This window comes from Prionailurus viverrinus, chromosome A3, assembly GCF_022837055.1.
Source record: "Prionailurus viverrinus isolate Anna chromosome A3, UM_Priviv_1.0, whole genome shotgun sequence".
Lineage (NCBI taxonomy): Eukaryota > Metazoa > Chordata > Mammalia > Carnivora > Felidae > Prionailurus > Prionailurus viverrinus.
In genome coordinates, this window is record NC_062563.1 from 63,977,379 (window position 1) to 63,994,212 (window position 16,834).

At 36.3% G+C, this 16,834-nt stretch overlaps 1 protein-coding gene across 1 annotated transcript in view; it reads right to left on the reverse strand.

The window, feature by feature from the left end:
- LRPPRC (leucine rich pentatricopeptide repeat containing) overlaps positions 1-16,834 on the reverse strand; it is a 111,272-nt gene that overhangs the window by 18,535 nt on the left and 75,903 nt on the right. The window contains exons 26-30 of the mRNA XM_047852743.1: positions 14,434-14,502; positions 13,547-13,637; positions 5,928-6,070; positions 5,684-5,792; positions 2,482-2,608 (exon numbers count right to left, since the gene is read on the reverse strand). Coding sequence (XP_047708699.1) covers positions 2,482-2,608; positions 5,684-5,792; positions 5,928-6,070; positions 13,547-13,637; positions 14,434-14,502 — 539 coding nt within the window. The remainder of the gene's footprint in view (positions 1-2,481; positions 2,609-5,683; positions 5,793-5,927; positions 6,071-13,546; positions 13,638-14,433; positions 14,503-16,834) is intronic.

A 16,834-nucleotide genomic window follows, 5' to 3' on the forward strand; every position in this document is an offset into this window, starting at 1 on the left:
CTAGAGCCTGCTTTGGAATCTGTGTCTCCCTCTCTCTCTCGGCCCTTCCCTTGCTCATGCTGTCTCTTTCTCTCTCTCTTTCTCAAAAATAAATATGTTTTCTTTTTAAAGTTAAAAAAAAAAAAAAAACTTTTCTTCTTTGCTTCTACCCCTTCACTTAATCACACCCAGTTCACAACACAAAATGCTCTTCTCTTTACGCTGCCTCCCTTTCCTCCTAAATCACTATTGCTTCAGAATGCCTTTGATTACTATGGGCAGTGTTAGGATAGAGAGTTTAGGTAATAATTTTCTGAGAAAAGTAATTTTAGGAAAATGCCACATCCCCTTGATGACTTCAATGATTACAGATGGCAATAGGCTGTTCAATGTAAAATTTTCCAAGTCACTAATGGAGCATGTCTCGAGTATTCTAGAGATACGTAATTTAATTAGCAACTGAGTAAAAACACAAATGGGATACAGAATACATTAAAAACCTGAACTTTCAAAAAGTCTTAGTGTGACTGTCCTTGATATAGGACATACAAATGATGGTTGAAGACCACAGATATATATGGTGTGCATGTGTGTGTATAAGTATATATTATACTTGTATATATACATCTATATATACTATACGTATACACACTGTACATGGGTGTGTTATGTATTTCCAGACAAGTACAGTCAGATACATTTTTCAAAATGTAATGAAATACAAACAGTAGGGGCGCCTGGGTGGCGCAGTCGGTTAAGCGTCCGACTTCAGCCAGGTCACGATCTCGCGGTCCGGGAGTTCGAGCCCCGCGTCAGGCTCTGGGCTGTTGGCTCGGAGCCTGGAGCCTGTTTCCGATTCTGTGTCTCCCTCTCTCTCTGCCCCTCCCCCGTTCATGCTCTGTCTCTCTCTGTCCCAAAAATAAATAAACGTTGAAAAAAAAATTAAAAAAAAAAAAAAGAAATACAAACAGTAAATATGACCCTATGGTGCATAACTTTTTTTTTTTAATTTTTTTTTTAACGTTTATTTATTTTTGAGACAGGGAGAGACAGAGCATGAACTGGGGAGGGTCAGAGAGAGGGAGACACAGAATCTGAAACAGGCTCCAGGCTCTGAGCTGTCAGCACAGAGCCCGACGCGGGGCTCGAACTCACGGACCGCGAGATCATGACCTGAGCCGAAGTTGGCCGCTTAACCGACTGAGCCACCCAGGCGCCCCTATGGTGCATAACTTTAACATAACACTAGCATTAACACCAAATTTTCCAGCAAACTGCAAGAATGCCAAGCACCCACTTTCTATTCAGGATTCTAATATTCCAAAAGTACTGTGACTTAAAAATTCTGAAGGCCAACGTTGAGCCAAGAGAGATTATTTAAGAATTTGTAATACGTTAGGAAAAGGCTGACCTTTGCCACTGAAAATTAGGTTATTGATTCATCACCAGAACAGCTCTATATTCCCGGGCAGGTGACTGTGATCTATTCCTTTCTAGGCCCTTTCTGGTTAATAACTCAACTTTTCGCATTAACTTCTTGGGGATAAGACAACAGAGTCCATTACCTGACACACCAGGTACGAAAACTTCACTCTTGTTCTGATTAACGAAGTATTTTACTCTGAGGAACTAGCCAGAGAAACAAAACCCCTACCATGACCACCACACAGATTTTTTTTTTTTTTTTTTTTTGTAAAAAGTCCAAAATCAAACAAAAAACACAACAGAAGGGCAAAGAGAAAGGCATTTAAAATGTGCTGAGGGGTGCCTGGGTGTCTCAGTTGGTTAAGCCCCTGACTTGATTTCGGCTCAGGTCATGATCTCGTGGTTTGTGAGACAGAGCCCTGCCTCGGGCTCTGTGCCGACAGAGATTCTCTCTCCCTCCCACCCCCCAAATAAACATTTTTTAAAAAATAAGTAAAATCAGTCATTCAATAAAATGTGTTGAGCACCTATATTTTCTCTACTTCACTCTATGTTCTTCAACACCTAGAAGAGATCTCTAATGTAAGTCTTATTATCATCTCCTCATCACATAAAAGAAAAAATGAGGCTCCCAGATGGGAGGCAATTTCCCCAATAGAAATTTCAAGTAAGATTCGAACCCTTGCCTAAGTTCAAAGCCTTTGGGTGTTTTCATTATATTAGGGTCCTCCCACCAAAAAAGGTTCACAGATCTAGCTGCTGAACAAGAAACAGAGTATGATGAAGAAAAAGCAATTACTTTTCTGTATATGGACATGATAAATGAGTGGCAAAGTTATATTAGGCAAATAAAATGTACTGCACTGTGCAGGGCTAGTAAAGGTGTTTTTTTTTTTTTTTTTTTTTTTTTGTAGGTTAAAAAGAAACCCATAAAATTAGAAAACCATTTCATAGGATTTTTGTGTGTAGTTGAGGATAATTAAGCAGCTGCTACCAGTACAAATCATTAGAAAAATTCTAATGAGAGCTGATACTTTTTTTTTAAGTGACAGGTTTAATAAAGAGACTAATACTTACACATCTTTCACTTGCATTGCTTGTAAGAAGCTATCCTTCTCCAAAAGTAATTTTATAAGACTGCCATAAGTTTCATTGTTCAGCACAATGTTTTGCTTGTGTGCTTTCAGGAAAATACTATATGCATCTATGAAGGAAAAAAACATAAAATGAGGTGACATTACTCTGAAATGGCAAAAAAGGAGGGAAGAAACCCTAGAACACGGCCCCCAAACCACATTATTATTTCTCCTTGTTTCAATACTCAGCCACCATACCACTCTCCACACACACACACTGACCCTAAACAGCAGATGCCGTCACCCTTCTCATCTTTGTAAACACAAAGTCACAGCTTTGGAAACTCTACTTAATCCACATGGAAGGTACCTGAAAGGACTTCCTTTTAAAATGACTTTTCATACTAGTTTTCTGAAGTCAATAAATTATTCTCATGCCAATAAAAATGAAAAAGAGCTCTTCTGAATTTGTTTGTCAAAAGATGATACCAGTTTCAAAATAAGCTGCAAAATGTGTGTTAAAGTCCAAATAAACCACAGTTATAATTTAGATTGAGGGGAGCAAAAGATGCATTTTAAAGCACTCTTTAATCTATAAGTGGGTGGTTACAATGGTTAACATTTCAACACAATAGCATTAAAATGAATATAGCCTATAATTCTAAAATTAGGAGATCAAATTATTTGGCTACGACAGGACTTATACAAAAACATACAATTTTCAAATATACAGGTATCTAACAAGTAAACTAAGCAACATTTGTTTGACTGATTAACAGTTTTATTTCACTTGTTCACAATAACTGTCAGTGAATGAAAAGATGTTACCAAAAGAGAAGTAACTACACTTTTCAGTCACTTACTTTTCTGAAATAAAATTGCCTGGCTATAAACATCCAACTGAAACTATAATCCACTCTCTGGTGTGTATAAACAAACCACAAAAGAGAGGGCATAAGTGAACTACACGTACGAACTTCTATAGGTATAAAGCTCAATGTAAGGAAATGCAGTACATACAATTAGGAGGGAACACGATATTAATGCTCAAAAAAACATTCAGAGCTACTTTAGAGGTTTCTGAACAAGCAGACATTACACTTGTATTTCTAAGTTAGGGGAGTTTGTAGGAGCCCTTCAATTTAAACTGAAGTGACAATGTGAAAAACCCTCTTTCAAGGTAAACTCAGAGAAAACAAGAGAGAAAAGGTATGACATTAATATCTGCGTCTTAACCAAGGAGAACAGATAAAATCTGTCATTCTGTACACAGTGCTCCCTTTTAAGGGAGCTAAGAGGTTAAATGCAGTGCAATTTTTGTTTACTCCCCAACAAGCATGGTTTCCTGAATGGAAATATAAGTATAATTCGAATATTTAAGATTGACAAAACAATCTAGAAAATCTTACTGTTTTCTAAAACTATAGGCATTGTAAGAAATCGGTATGTCTGTTTATTATTCTCTACTAGTTGAAGGAAGGAAGGATTGAAAGAGGGAAGGAAGGAGGGAAAAGAAGGAAGGGGCTATCATTGTAAAGTGCCACACTCATTCACCACAGGTTTCTGGTGTAAAAGTTGGTAAGGATGCTAAACTACCAGAAATTCGATAAAGTGCTATCATGCAAAGCATTCAAATTCCAAAGTATTCATATTTTGCTAAGCACTCAAATCCTGAGATTTGTGAATAAAAACTCTGAAGAATTAACAGGATAAAACAAGTACAATAAATGTAAGTTGCATACTAAAACCAGAATTGGGGTATATATCCACGTTTATAATAAACACTACATTATATTTATCTAGTTAACTAGTTAAGGTTTTCATTTAAAAACAATTTTTTAAATTAAATGTTTATTTAATTTCTGAGAGAGACAGAGCGTGAGTGGGGGACGGGCAGAGAGAGTGAAGGAGACACAGAATCTGAAGCAGGCTCCAGGATCTGAGCTGTCAGCACAGAGACTGATGTGGGGCTCAAACCCACCAACCACGAGATCATGACCTGAGCTGAAGTCAGATCCTTTAAGTGACTAAGCCACCCAGGTGCTCCCCAAAACAACAATTTTTAAAAAGGTAATATATGAAGGAGCTCTAGAGTCTTCAAAAAGTAACTATATACTAATTTCATATTTGTTTCAGTCAAATAAAAACTCCACTGGAGTATTTAATTGGTATTGATGATCATAATTAATTTTATATTTAGGTTTACCATATATAAGATAAGGACTCAAGGATGTATAGGGTGAGTATGCAGCAAAGGAAAATGACACAAAGGATAAAGTTACTCTTCGTGACCCTGTACACTTTACGTCAGTGTCACAAAATTCAGTTAAGAAATAAGAAGAAATTATAAATTTCTAAATTGATTCCTTTCTATTGAACAGAGCTCAAAATGATCAATACTAAAATGAATAAAAATCTACGTTAATGGTTTAAGTATCATAAAGCATACTTGAAAATCCACACAAAACTGAAAGAATTAAAGAGCATGCTAGCATGCTATGGAGAAAAATTAACAACAAAAAAAGGGAAACAACAGTAATGTATGATTCTGAAAGAGTACAATGAAGTCTAAATGGAAATGTCTACAACGTAATAGGCAAGCTGCTATCAGAGTGTTCAAGATGGTCATAAAATTTTTAAAGTAGTCATAAAGGTGGTAGGCACGTCACGTCAGAAGTTTACTGCTAGAAAACAGGAAGATGAGCAAGACACAGGGTTCACGTCCAGCCTCTAACCTTGGAATGGTGCTTGATCACTTTGGCTTAGATATTTTAAAACAAGTTATAGATATCTTGATTTTTTTTTCATCTCTCAGTACTTCATTATAGATCTCAACATTTAAGGATATTGTCCCTATAAGTCGTAAATTCCACTATCATACCTAATAAAAATGAGATGGGGCAACTGGCTAGCTCAGTGAGAAGAGCATGCGACTCTTGATCTCAGGGTCATGAGTTCAAGCCCCACACTAGACATAAAGATTACTAAAAAAATAAACATAAAAACAAAATGAGATAATTCCTTATTATTATCTACTATTCAGTTTATATATAAGTTTTCCCAACTATCCCAAAATATCTTTGTTAATTTAAAAAATGAAAGAAAGTAATTTATACAAGTTCCATCTCTGTCCTAGAGCACTTCTAATTTGTTAAATGGACTTGGATCTCATGCTACTATTAGATCCCTGTGTACAGGTTTACCTTTGCTTTTCTTTCGTTGGCAGGCATTCAACAGATCTTTCTGGATATTTGCTTCTTCACGTGAAGGTGGTGATGAACTCAGGGAATGCTTTTCATCCTCATACCACAACTTAAAAACAAAATTCTTCAGTTAAACAAAAACTGGTATACACAGTGATTTTTTTAGTATAAAACCGGGCTCACCTATGCCCTAACGTTATACTGACAACAAAATCTGTTATGCTTACAGTTAAAAACAAATTACCTCAGGTACATCAAATGGAACCTCCTGATTATTGTTTCTAAGGATTTCTGCTAATAATCTTAAGGTCTTTGCACGAGGAATAATATTTTCTTCTTGCATTTTATTCCAGACAGCATCAGCTCTTTGCCAGTCACCATTTATTTCTGTAAAATTTGATTAGGCAGAAATTAATGAGCATAACGAAGTAGAATTCATAAAAATGTTTAGAATTTCCTCCTATTTGATGTTGAATTGTAAGCATTACCCCCAAATTACTGCTACCAGGGAAAGGAACAGGATGATTGTGGACCAAAGATGAGAAGACTTCTTTATGTATACCTTTTGAATTTTCAAATTCAAATAGAAATCCCTAACCTATTAAAAAATAACAACAAACCTCCTACCCTTTACTACATACTCTGAAAACCTTTTTAAAGTAACTGAGAAGTTGCCCATTTCTGAAATCAAAATCAGAAATAGCTAACAATTCAACTATGTCCGTGAAACTCTGGAAAGATGATGGGTACATGTATGCAGTAGAATACACAGCTGAAGGTCTAAAGGGAGTGAATACGCGCAGATGTATGATTTTCTTCAAAGGGGACGAATCGACAAATGCTTTTCACTTAGTCAAATAGGGAGAATTCTGTCTCTTCTGCTGACTTGAAGAATGTTTGTGACATTGTGTGACAGATTTCTCATCCCAACAAATAATGCCACCAGACTATAAGTATTATAGGGCAAGGGAAGTTTACTGGAAGGAAATAGGCAGATTCCTTCATACTGAATATGTGGTATTCCTTTTATGTGGTAACCTAGTCTTCACAAATAGCAAAAATTTAATAATCAAGACGTTGTTTTTTAAAACCTTCTAATGGGTTTTAAAAAGAGAAAAGCTTGGGGCGCCTGGGTGGCGCAGTCGGTTAAACGTCCGACTTCAGCCAGGTCACGATCTCGCGGTCCGTGAGTTCGAGCCCCGCGTCGGTCTCTGGGCTGATGGCTCAGAGCCTGGAGCCTGTTTCCGATTCTGTGTCTCCCTCTCTCTCTGCCCCTCCCCCGTTCATGCTCTGTCTCTCTCTGTCCCAAAAATAAATAAACGTTGAAAAAAAAAAAATTTAAAAAGAGAAAAGCTCAAAGTCATTTAATATAATAAACTTTTACTTGTGAAAAACTAGACCAAAATATGAAAAATATCATGACACTAATTAAGTTCAATATAACTATTAAGCACAAAGAAATACTCCTTTAAAAGTATTTTTTGAATTTTCAAATATGAATAAAGAGTATCTTCATTGTGTGCCATCAGCTCTAGGAAAGGGGTTATTTCAGAGCACAAAATGTTCCAGAAAACATAAATAAATGTTTCTCAGGAATTCCAAAATATTAAAACAAATGGGATTTTCCTAGATTCTCCCTGACCCCTCCAACTGAAAAGCTAAGTTTTTTGATAACTAATGACTCCTAAAAGTAAACAACTCAAAGAAGAAAAACAAAACACATTCATGCTCCATCAGAAACCTAAGTAAAAGGGTAGTAAGTAGGAAAATTTCACCAGGTCATACACAGATTGCAGTGATTTTGTACACACTTTGATAATAAAATCATTTGTATATAAAACGCTTAAATTTACAATCTATTTTCAAAACAAGATTCACATAAGCTAATTATGCTTATCCTTCATTAGAATGTTCTTATGTAACGTAAAATTCAGCAGCAACTTTTCAATTATGTGAATATAGAAAACTAATTGAACTAAACACATTAAAAGCAAAACGCCAAGCTCCAGTATCTTTAATCCTGTAGAAAAGGTGGAACACTTCTGTTCCCTGCCAGAGTACTATGGACTATACAAGACACAGGAAAGGTTTCCAAGAACTGGAAACAGCACTGCTAAGGGGCTTTCTAAAGAGATTCATTTTTACACTAACATAAACTATTCCAAACACTGAAGAGAAGATGGGTGGAGGATGTACAAGTCTGTGCCTTCAACTGTAAGAATTAGAGGAAGACAATTTTCTTCTAAAAGAGGCACATGTATATGGAAGCTTCCAGTTTGGGGGTACAAGATATTACAGAGATGTACCTTTAATTAACTAGCAACTTATACAAGAGAATATTTCAAAATACATGAAAATTAGATAGTGTTTATACCATGAAACAACTCAGTCATTTATATTTACGCGCGCGCGCGCACACACACACACACACACACACACACACACAAAACACAGACACTTTTTTTTTTGTTTAAAGGGAAAAAACTTCTTGGAAATATGCCTGGATCACAAAATACATAACAAACCTTTGAGGCAAACTAGTCAGCGTGCCAACATTTGCACCTGTGTACAAAAACTCACAAAGGCACAGAAAGGCCATGCCTTTCTTGTATAATATCCCTCTGGGGCTTAAAATGCCTTCTACCAAGACAACAACAATCCTACTCGTTGCCTGGGCTGTGGCCAGGGAATGGACACTCTGCCTCTATAATCCCATCACCACCCTCCTGGCACTCTTGGTTCCCCCTCTTTAAAGAATGAGAGGACTGACCACTACACAATCTCTGAGGATTGTTAAGCTATACAACCAACGATTCTGGACACCACTAGTGATTTTACCAGAATACACACTGTTGTGGGATTGTAATTTATGGCAATAGGATCAGTGTGTAACAAGATGTCACTATATGCGTAGCCGCTATGGTTATGAACTAAGAAATGAAAATGTCTAGTTTGGGGTTTTGGTTGAAATCGAAAGTTTTTACATATTACTGATCAGAGGGGGTAATTTCCAAATGATGGTTCCACTCTAAAATAACAAATCTAGGGCTCGGACAGGGATCTCGCTATGCAAGCCTGCACAGTCTTGCTTTGCCTGAATACAATCCAAGACTAGCAAGGGGTGTTCTATGACCTGGGAGACAAGGTAAAGGAGTTCCCACTGGTCAAAGATGGAACAGTGTGAGCACCTAGAAAACAATGATCGCAATAAACTGAAACACAAATAAATTTTTAAAATATGAACTCAAGAATTGAAAAAAAAATCAATGTTCAACTTTGGAGATTCCAAGGACACCAGCACTTAAATATGTTAATTAAAGAGAAAAGGCACTGATCTTTCCCTGTGAATTTATTTCACATTAAGTAAAAAAGGAAGCCACAGACCATAACATAGAGTATGAAACATGTAGAGGATAAAATAATCAAGATAATAGGTGTATATGTAAAAACTATATGGATACAAATATACAGAAAGAAGGCTGGAAGGCTGGCCAATTGACAAGTTACTTCTGAGGGGTGGACAAAAGGACATTTCCACATTTTGTTATGTATACTACACTACTGCATTGCTTGACTCTTTAGTAATTTGGAATATACTCATGCCTTAATTGTATAATAAATACACAGTGTGAAAAGAAATGTCAATGGAAGTATCTGAAAAAAAGGAAAAAAAGCACATAAATAACTTCAGAGGTAGAATAAATGCTAAAGTGTAAATGTTGGCTTTTTAAAAATCGATTTGTAAGTCATATAGAGAAGGACAGATTCCATATGTTTTCACTCCTATGTGGATCCTGAGAAACTTGACAGAAGACCATGGGGGAGGGGAAGGAAAAAAAAAAATGGTTAGAGAGGGAGGGAGCCAAAATATAAGAGACTCCTAAAAACTGAGAACAAACTGAGGGTTTATGGGGGGTGGGAGGGAAGGGTGGGTGGGTGATGGGTATTGAGGAGGGCACCTGTTGGGATGAGCACTGGGTATTGTATGGAAACCAAGTTGACAATAAATTTCCTATTAAAAAAATAATAAATAAAAATAAAAATCCATTTGTAACATTTTAAGACAAAATTACAAACAAACATAAAGCAGTCTGTCTCCCAATAATGTATACAAATAATAAACTATCTGTATATATGTAAAAAGAAATTGACATGTTTAGAATATAAGAAAATGTTCAATAAGAAGGTAAAAATACTATATCAAAATAACAGTATATTCATTATGCAGATGAGGGGGCTGCTTCATTCATGTTTGTTACAGGTCTTAGGAACTAATTTTGCAAGACTATCACCATGAAAGGTGATATTAGAAAGTGTATTAGAAAAGATAGAGGGGCACCTGGGTGGCTCAGTTGGTTAAGCGTCCAACTTCGGCTCAGGTCATGATCTCACGGTTTGTGAGTTCGAGCCCTGCATCAGGATCTGTGCTGACAGCTTGATCAGAGCCTGGAGCCTGCTCCAGATTGTCTCCCTTTCTCTCTGGCCCTGCCCTGCTCACACTCTGTCTCTGTCTCTCTCAAAAATAAATAAACATTAAAAAAAAAAAATTAAAAAAAAAAAAAAAAAAGAAAGAAAAGATAGTTCAAACTAAAATTTGAATTGTGACAGATTCTTTTTAACAGATCACCTATGGACATCATACTGTATACAGTAAGTAGAAAATGAAATGCGTTTAGTACAACTAGTATTTAAAGATATGAAAAGTTTCATTTTCTATTTCTTCATCTAGATTACAGTTACATGAATGTTGGCTATCATAAACCACTGAGCCATGTGTATCGTTGTTTTGTGCCTGTTTCTGTAGTATGCTGTAATTCACAACCTGAAGGGTGTGGTGGGTGGGGGATACTCTTTTAAAACAAAACAAAACAAAACCGCTCTTTGACAAATACCCCAAAATAATCAGGCCAATCGCTTTTAAAGGCTAAAATTACACCATGAGAAAGAATGAATTCATAAAAAGTTCTGGTAGGTCAAACATATTACTTTTTCAGAAATCCACAATCCAAGATAGGGATTTTTCAAGTATGATAGGATCACATCTCATACATCATTCCATATTATATGTTCCTTTTCAAACAAATGGAGTCCATAGTGCTTTATAAATTATTTAACACGTTTAAGTAGTGGTCCAAGTCAGAGGGCAAAAAGAAGAGCACTGGTTTATTCGGCAGAAAGGGAAGGATTAGGATTATCACAACCATATTATCTGTTTTTTTTTTAATTTTTTTTAATGTTTTTAATTTATTTTTGAGACAGAGAGAGACAGAGCATGAACAGGGGAGGAGGGTCAGAGAGAGAGGGAGACATCTGAAGACATCTGAAGGAGGGTCAGAGAGAGGGAGAATCTGAAGCAGGCTCCAGGCTCCGAGCTGTCAGCACAGAGCCCGACGCAGGGCTCGAACCCTCGGACTGTGAGATCATGACCTGAGCCGAAGTCGGATGCTTAACCGACCGAGCCACCCAGGCGCCCCCCATATTATCTATTTGTAGCACTACAAAGGTTATGAAGTACACCAACTGGGTTAAAAAGTATACTTCAATATAACGATTCCTCTGGCTTCCAGCCTCACAAGAGGCTACTCTCACATGACTGTGCTCTTCAGACTGCTGGCTCAAATATACAGCAAAACACTGGAAGGAGGTGTCCAACAGAGCAAAGAGAGGGTGAAGGAGAAAAAATGGTGATAAACCTCAGAGACTGCTTATCCCTAAAGGAAAGTTGAACTTAGAAATTGTTTTCTTTTCTTTAAAAAACAAAACAAAACAAAACAAAACAAAACAAAACAAAACAAAACAGCAAAGGTCATCTGGACAGGGAAATAGAAGTCTGTGAGGCTGGCTACTTCCACCTTCCCCGGACTAGTGCTGTACCTCGTACATTCTTTCAGTTGTTCTTTCACTCTGTATAGCTAGTCTTTAGTCTTGGTCACAGGCCTAACTCTTTCCACAGGGCGCTACCTTTTTATCTGCAGGGCCCTCCTCAATGTCTAGCACAGTAAGGGATTAGGGTCTTCTATGGGGATGACTTTAAACGCTGGGACTTGTGTGGAAACATAAATTCAGGGTTTTTTTTTTCGTTTCCAGTTTGCATAAAATTAAAATTTAAGTGTGAAACTGTTCCTCAAAAAGAAGAAAAGGGGGGTGGGGAAGGGAAAGAATTAGCACCTGAATGAATACAGGTTATAATCCACCGACTGAGGACTAAACTCCTAAAATGTAAGTTTTCTAATTATATATTCAATAACAACAACCTCAGTATTATAGGCCAGAATTCATTCAAACCAAAGAATTGAATTTTAAGAATTTTGAGACTTTTAAGAACTACATAGTGAAGTGTGTACTTCAATGCAGCCAACAAGTGAAATGTAAATTTTATGGAAAGTCTTATTTATACCATCAACATAGAAGACAAAGCTTCTAAAGATAATAAATACAAATTCAAAAAGACAAATGAACTAACTTATTCACTGCTGTCTATGGTGTTTGGTGAAGGAAAATTTCCCATGAGAAAAAGAAAATAATCTAGAACAAATATCTATGAAGTGAAAAAGGGAGGGGAGGGAGAGGAGGGGATGGGAGGTCAGGTCACTATTCTTTTTTTTTTTTATTATTAAAAAAAATTTTTTTTTATGTTTATTTTTGAGAGAGAGAGAGAGACAGTGAGCAGGGGAGGAGCAGAGAGAGTGGGAGACACAGAATCTGAAACAGGCTCCAGGCTCTGAGCTGTCAGCACAGAGCCTGATGTGGGGCTCGAACTCACAGACCGCGAGATCATGACCTGAGCCAAAGTCGGACGCTCAACCGACTGAGCCACCCAGGCGCCCCAGGGTCACTAACTATTATAAGTGTTGTTCCTCTCTACCCAAATACCTTAAAAGAGACTACCAAGTTCCCAGATGTATAAACTGGAATCAACACACTAGAGCAATGTTTGGTAATAGAGATCAAAAGTTTCAGAACACAGGGGAGCCTGGGTGGCTCAGTCAGTTGGGTGGCCGACTTCGGCTCAGGTCATGATCTCATGGTCCATGAGTCTGTGAGTTTGAGCCCCACGTCGGGCTCTGTGCTCACAGCTCGGAGCCTGGAGTCTGCTTTGAATTCTGTGTCTCCCTCTCTCTCTGCACATCCCCCACTTGCACTCTGTCTCTCTCTCTCAAAAATAAATAAATATAAAAAAAAAAAGGTCAGGACACAAATATAAATGCAGTACAAGGAAACAACTAAGAGTATGCGCAAAGATTACGGCACACAGATGGTTAATGCAGCGCTATTTTATAACACGGGAAACTGAATTCTATTCCAACGTCTAGCATTAGGAGATTGGCTGGGTAAATCTAGTACATCATTCAATGAAGTTATTTGTAGGTAATAAAATATAAGAAAATGTCTATAGTATAGAAGCAGTCAAAACCGTATTATAACATAATCACATTTTAAAAACTAGCAACGAGTTTGTACATCAATATGCGTTCTTCTGGAAAAGGATCTTATAGACATGAACAGGTCAATGATTATGCTATTTATAGAAGTGACTGATTGATAAGTCTACTAGAGCACTTAAATAAAAAGAAAACATTAGTCTCTCCTCAAAAAGTCCCATTACATTCTGTGGCCCTGATGAAGATTTTTCTCATCTTCTGATTACTGCAGTAAGATTGTCAGAAATTATGAAACTTGTATGGTATCTAGTGATACAATGTAACATTCTGTGATAAAACTCAATCTGGCCTCTACTTAAACCTCGGTTAAAGGCTACACATTTAACAATCCCTGGACCTTCCTGATACTCCTTTCTAGCACCTGCCTTCAACAGAATAAATGTCACAAGATGAAAACATGAGGAATGGTCAGATTACTTACTATATAGTTTTAGCAGACTGTAGTACAGCTGGTCTCTATCACATTCAAATAGCTTCTGCGTTAGCTCCACTAATTTTTCTAGAGTTTCAACCTTAAAAATAAGAGTAACAGATGGATCTAGACTGTGTAAAGGATATATTTTATAATTCACAAATGTCCGTTGAATAATCCTTCAAATAAGCTTTACCCAAAGGGCAGATTAACTTCATTTAAAAATTTAAAGAGCCAAACAGAACAATGTGAATGTAATTAATGCTTAAAAATGGCTAAAATGATAAATTTTGTTAGATGTATTTTACCACCATTAAAAAAAATGTTTTAGGTTGAAAAGCTGAAGGACTCTGCAGTCAAGAACAAAACATGAACAATCACCTAACTGAGGGAATCTCCATGAACATGCATTTTGAAGAATTCAAAGATACTTGGGGTAGAGGGTAGAATTAGCACATCCTCTATTTATTTATAAGAATATTCCTCCACCCAAGTGTTATACTCCTCTTCCCCTGTGGCTTTTACTTTGCAGGATATGAACAAATATCTGCACTGGAGGAGACAGAAAGTAGAAATTCGACTTGGGCTCCCATCAAGCGACTCCTCTGGTCACTAAGAACTGAAGCAGATTTAAACTGCCAAGGAAACAAGGTTAGCCTGCTCAAGCCAACAACTAGGATAAAGCAAGTGAAAATCTTCAGGGCCCTAATTAAAATTTTTTGGGATTCTACGGCACCTCAGAAACAAGAATTAAGCTACCGCTTACCTGGAAAACAACCAAGATAACGCTGCTTCTATTAATAATGCTGTATGTCCCCAAATGCTCATATGACATGGAGGACACTTGCTTTCTACTCACAGTTTTAGGTGCTTGAGACCAGAAATTAAACACAAACCTGATTACTTGAAATGCATCTATCACAAAACCACTGAAGTCTTGAAGATCGAGCTCTAATGCCTGGAGTCTATAAAATAAAATAATCATACAGCATGTGAGGTAAAACTTAGCTAAATGTTAATTTTCCTTCAAAGTTTTCCTTCTACTGAATATGCAACTTCCTTCCCAAATATATATCATAATAAAAGAAACCTGTAACTTAATACCATAGTTATCAAAGACTTTTAGGATTAAAACAGCATAAATGGTAAGCAATATTTAACCAGTATCTAGAAGATTTGATTTACATCAAAATGTTGCTTTGTAGGTCAATTCTCATTCAATAAATCATTTTTTAAATATTAAAATGGTTAAGCTTTCTTTAGTTCAAAAAGAAACCTTGACTCGAACTAAACTCCAAAAGATGTCAAATCAAATACACACACACACACACACACACACACACACACACACACACACACACAGTTTCTCTCTCTCTCTCTCAGAGATCCCAATGGACTCAAGAAGCAAAAACTATTGTTACAAAAACTTATTAACCATTATCACAACCATAAACCAATGGCTTTTACTTTTTCCTTTAACATGCTTTGTGAAGTTTAGTGATCAAAAAGTACTGACTACCACAAATGTCTGCCTAGTATCTAAAACTAAATGTTTAAAGAGCTAGGTACTTAAAACAAACTAAGTACTTTAAACTAGCTCACAGTCTTAGTTTACTTTAATTACTGAGACATAGGTTATATCCTCAATCAGAAATTACTAAGGTTTAGTCAATAACTCTGGCTGTAAAGCAATTATTTTACAATTCTCATACTGGAATAAAAGGAAAACCAATTCACACATAATTCCAAGGATTTGTCATTCTAACTATAGTATTTTCATCATCTGTAAGAGGGCTTCACCATTAAATACTACATTTCAATCACAGCATTATGATAAGAAAACTACACACTCATTAGCCCTGGCTGCTCCAGTCTAGAGGAGGTACCTTTACTGCTTTCTCCACTCCGCTTTGTTGACTAAACCAGGTACCCCTCCAATCTGATCTCTTATTTATAAGTCTTCATTATTTTTTACCTCTTAAAATAATATTGTACAATGTTAAATTAAGAAACGAAGCAGACACTAACACCTCAGAGTTTTGGCAGAATGACAGAAAAGCTGGTACAGCAGAAGCTGTTTAAGTGTTCTCATTCTAACTGTGCAAGTATGCACATTTGGGGATACAAGAACGAAATGCTGAATAAATTACTTGTTTAAATATATTCTCAAATATCATTAATATTTACATTTGCACACAATTTCTACTCAAGGGTTTTCTCATCTAATTACCTGTTTTGTTTCACGTGCATTACACTGAAAATGAAACCAAATGAAATCTAACATATCCAAAAAGCCCTTGCAAAAATTCTGGACAGTCTTCATTAGAAGAAGGCAAAATGCCAGGACTGTTACATTCATTCACTTATAACTTTCAACGTTAACGCTGATCCAAATGCCAACAATCTAAAGAGCACAACTTCTATGGTAAACTCTTCCTTTTTGTGGCTGATTAATCTGCCTGTCACTGGCAGGACAGCTTATACAGCAGATATTCCTATGTTTCATTTTGAAATTGAGAACTGTTTTCACATTATAAATCTCAATCATCAAAAGAACATCTAGGTCAGATTAACTAAATCTCCTAGGCTTCTGTAATAGTCTACATTTCTGGCTTATCTCTTAACATCTTATTGAATTTTAAACACTACAAGTTGAAAGCAAAAATAGAAAATGTAATAAAAATATGGAGAAGAACAGAATTCTAATTGGGATGTTAAATATAACTTATCAAAAAAACTGGTTAACACTTAATTAAAACAATGAACTTACCTAGTTTTTTTTTCTCGTTTTGCGACAATCTAATTAATGGACAGTGAGGATAAAGTAATTACTGTAATAAAAAACCTGGCATGTTTGTTTCCCCCTGGGTTACTGGGCTTCAAAACATTCTTTGTGATGTTCCAATTTAGTAGTAAGTTCACTTGTATAAGAATAATAGTAAGCCAAAAGAAAAAATAATTTTCATTTAATTTCATTACATTACTCTGATATAAATTTCCTGTTATCGTAATAGGCTTCTATACATACTAGTAAAAATACCTATCAAGTAATTATTGTCTTTAAAGCAGAAAGAGATGAAGATTCTTCTACTTCAAATCGATCTCAAGGAAAACTATCTTAAATTTGACTCAAATACAAGTTTTTACCTGTTTTGATTTTTCCTGCCTTTAGTGCTAGAAACATGAAATGGAAAACAAACAACTACCCTAGCCCCACACCCTCTAGGCAGCATGGGAGGAAAACCAAGTGCATGAGAGGGACCGGAAGTTTATGTCCAACTATTTATGTCCATAGCT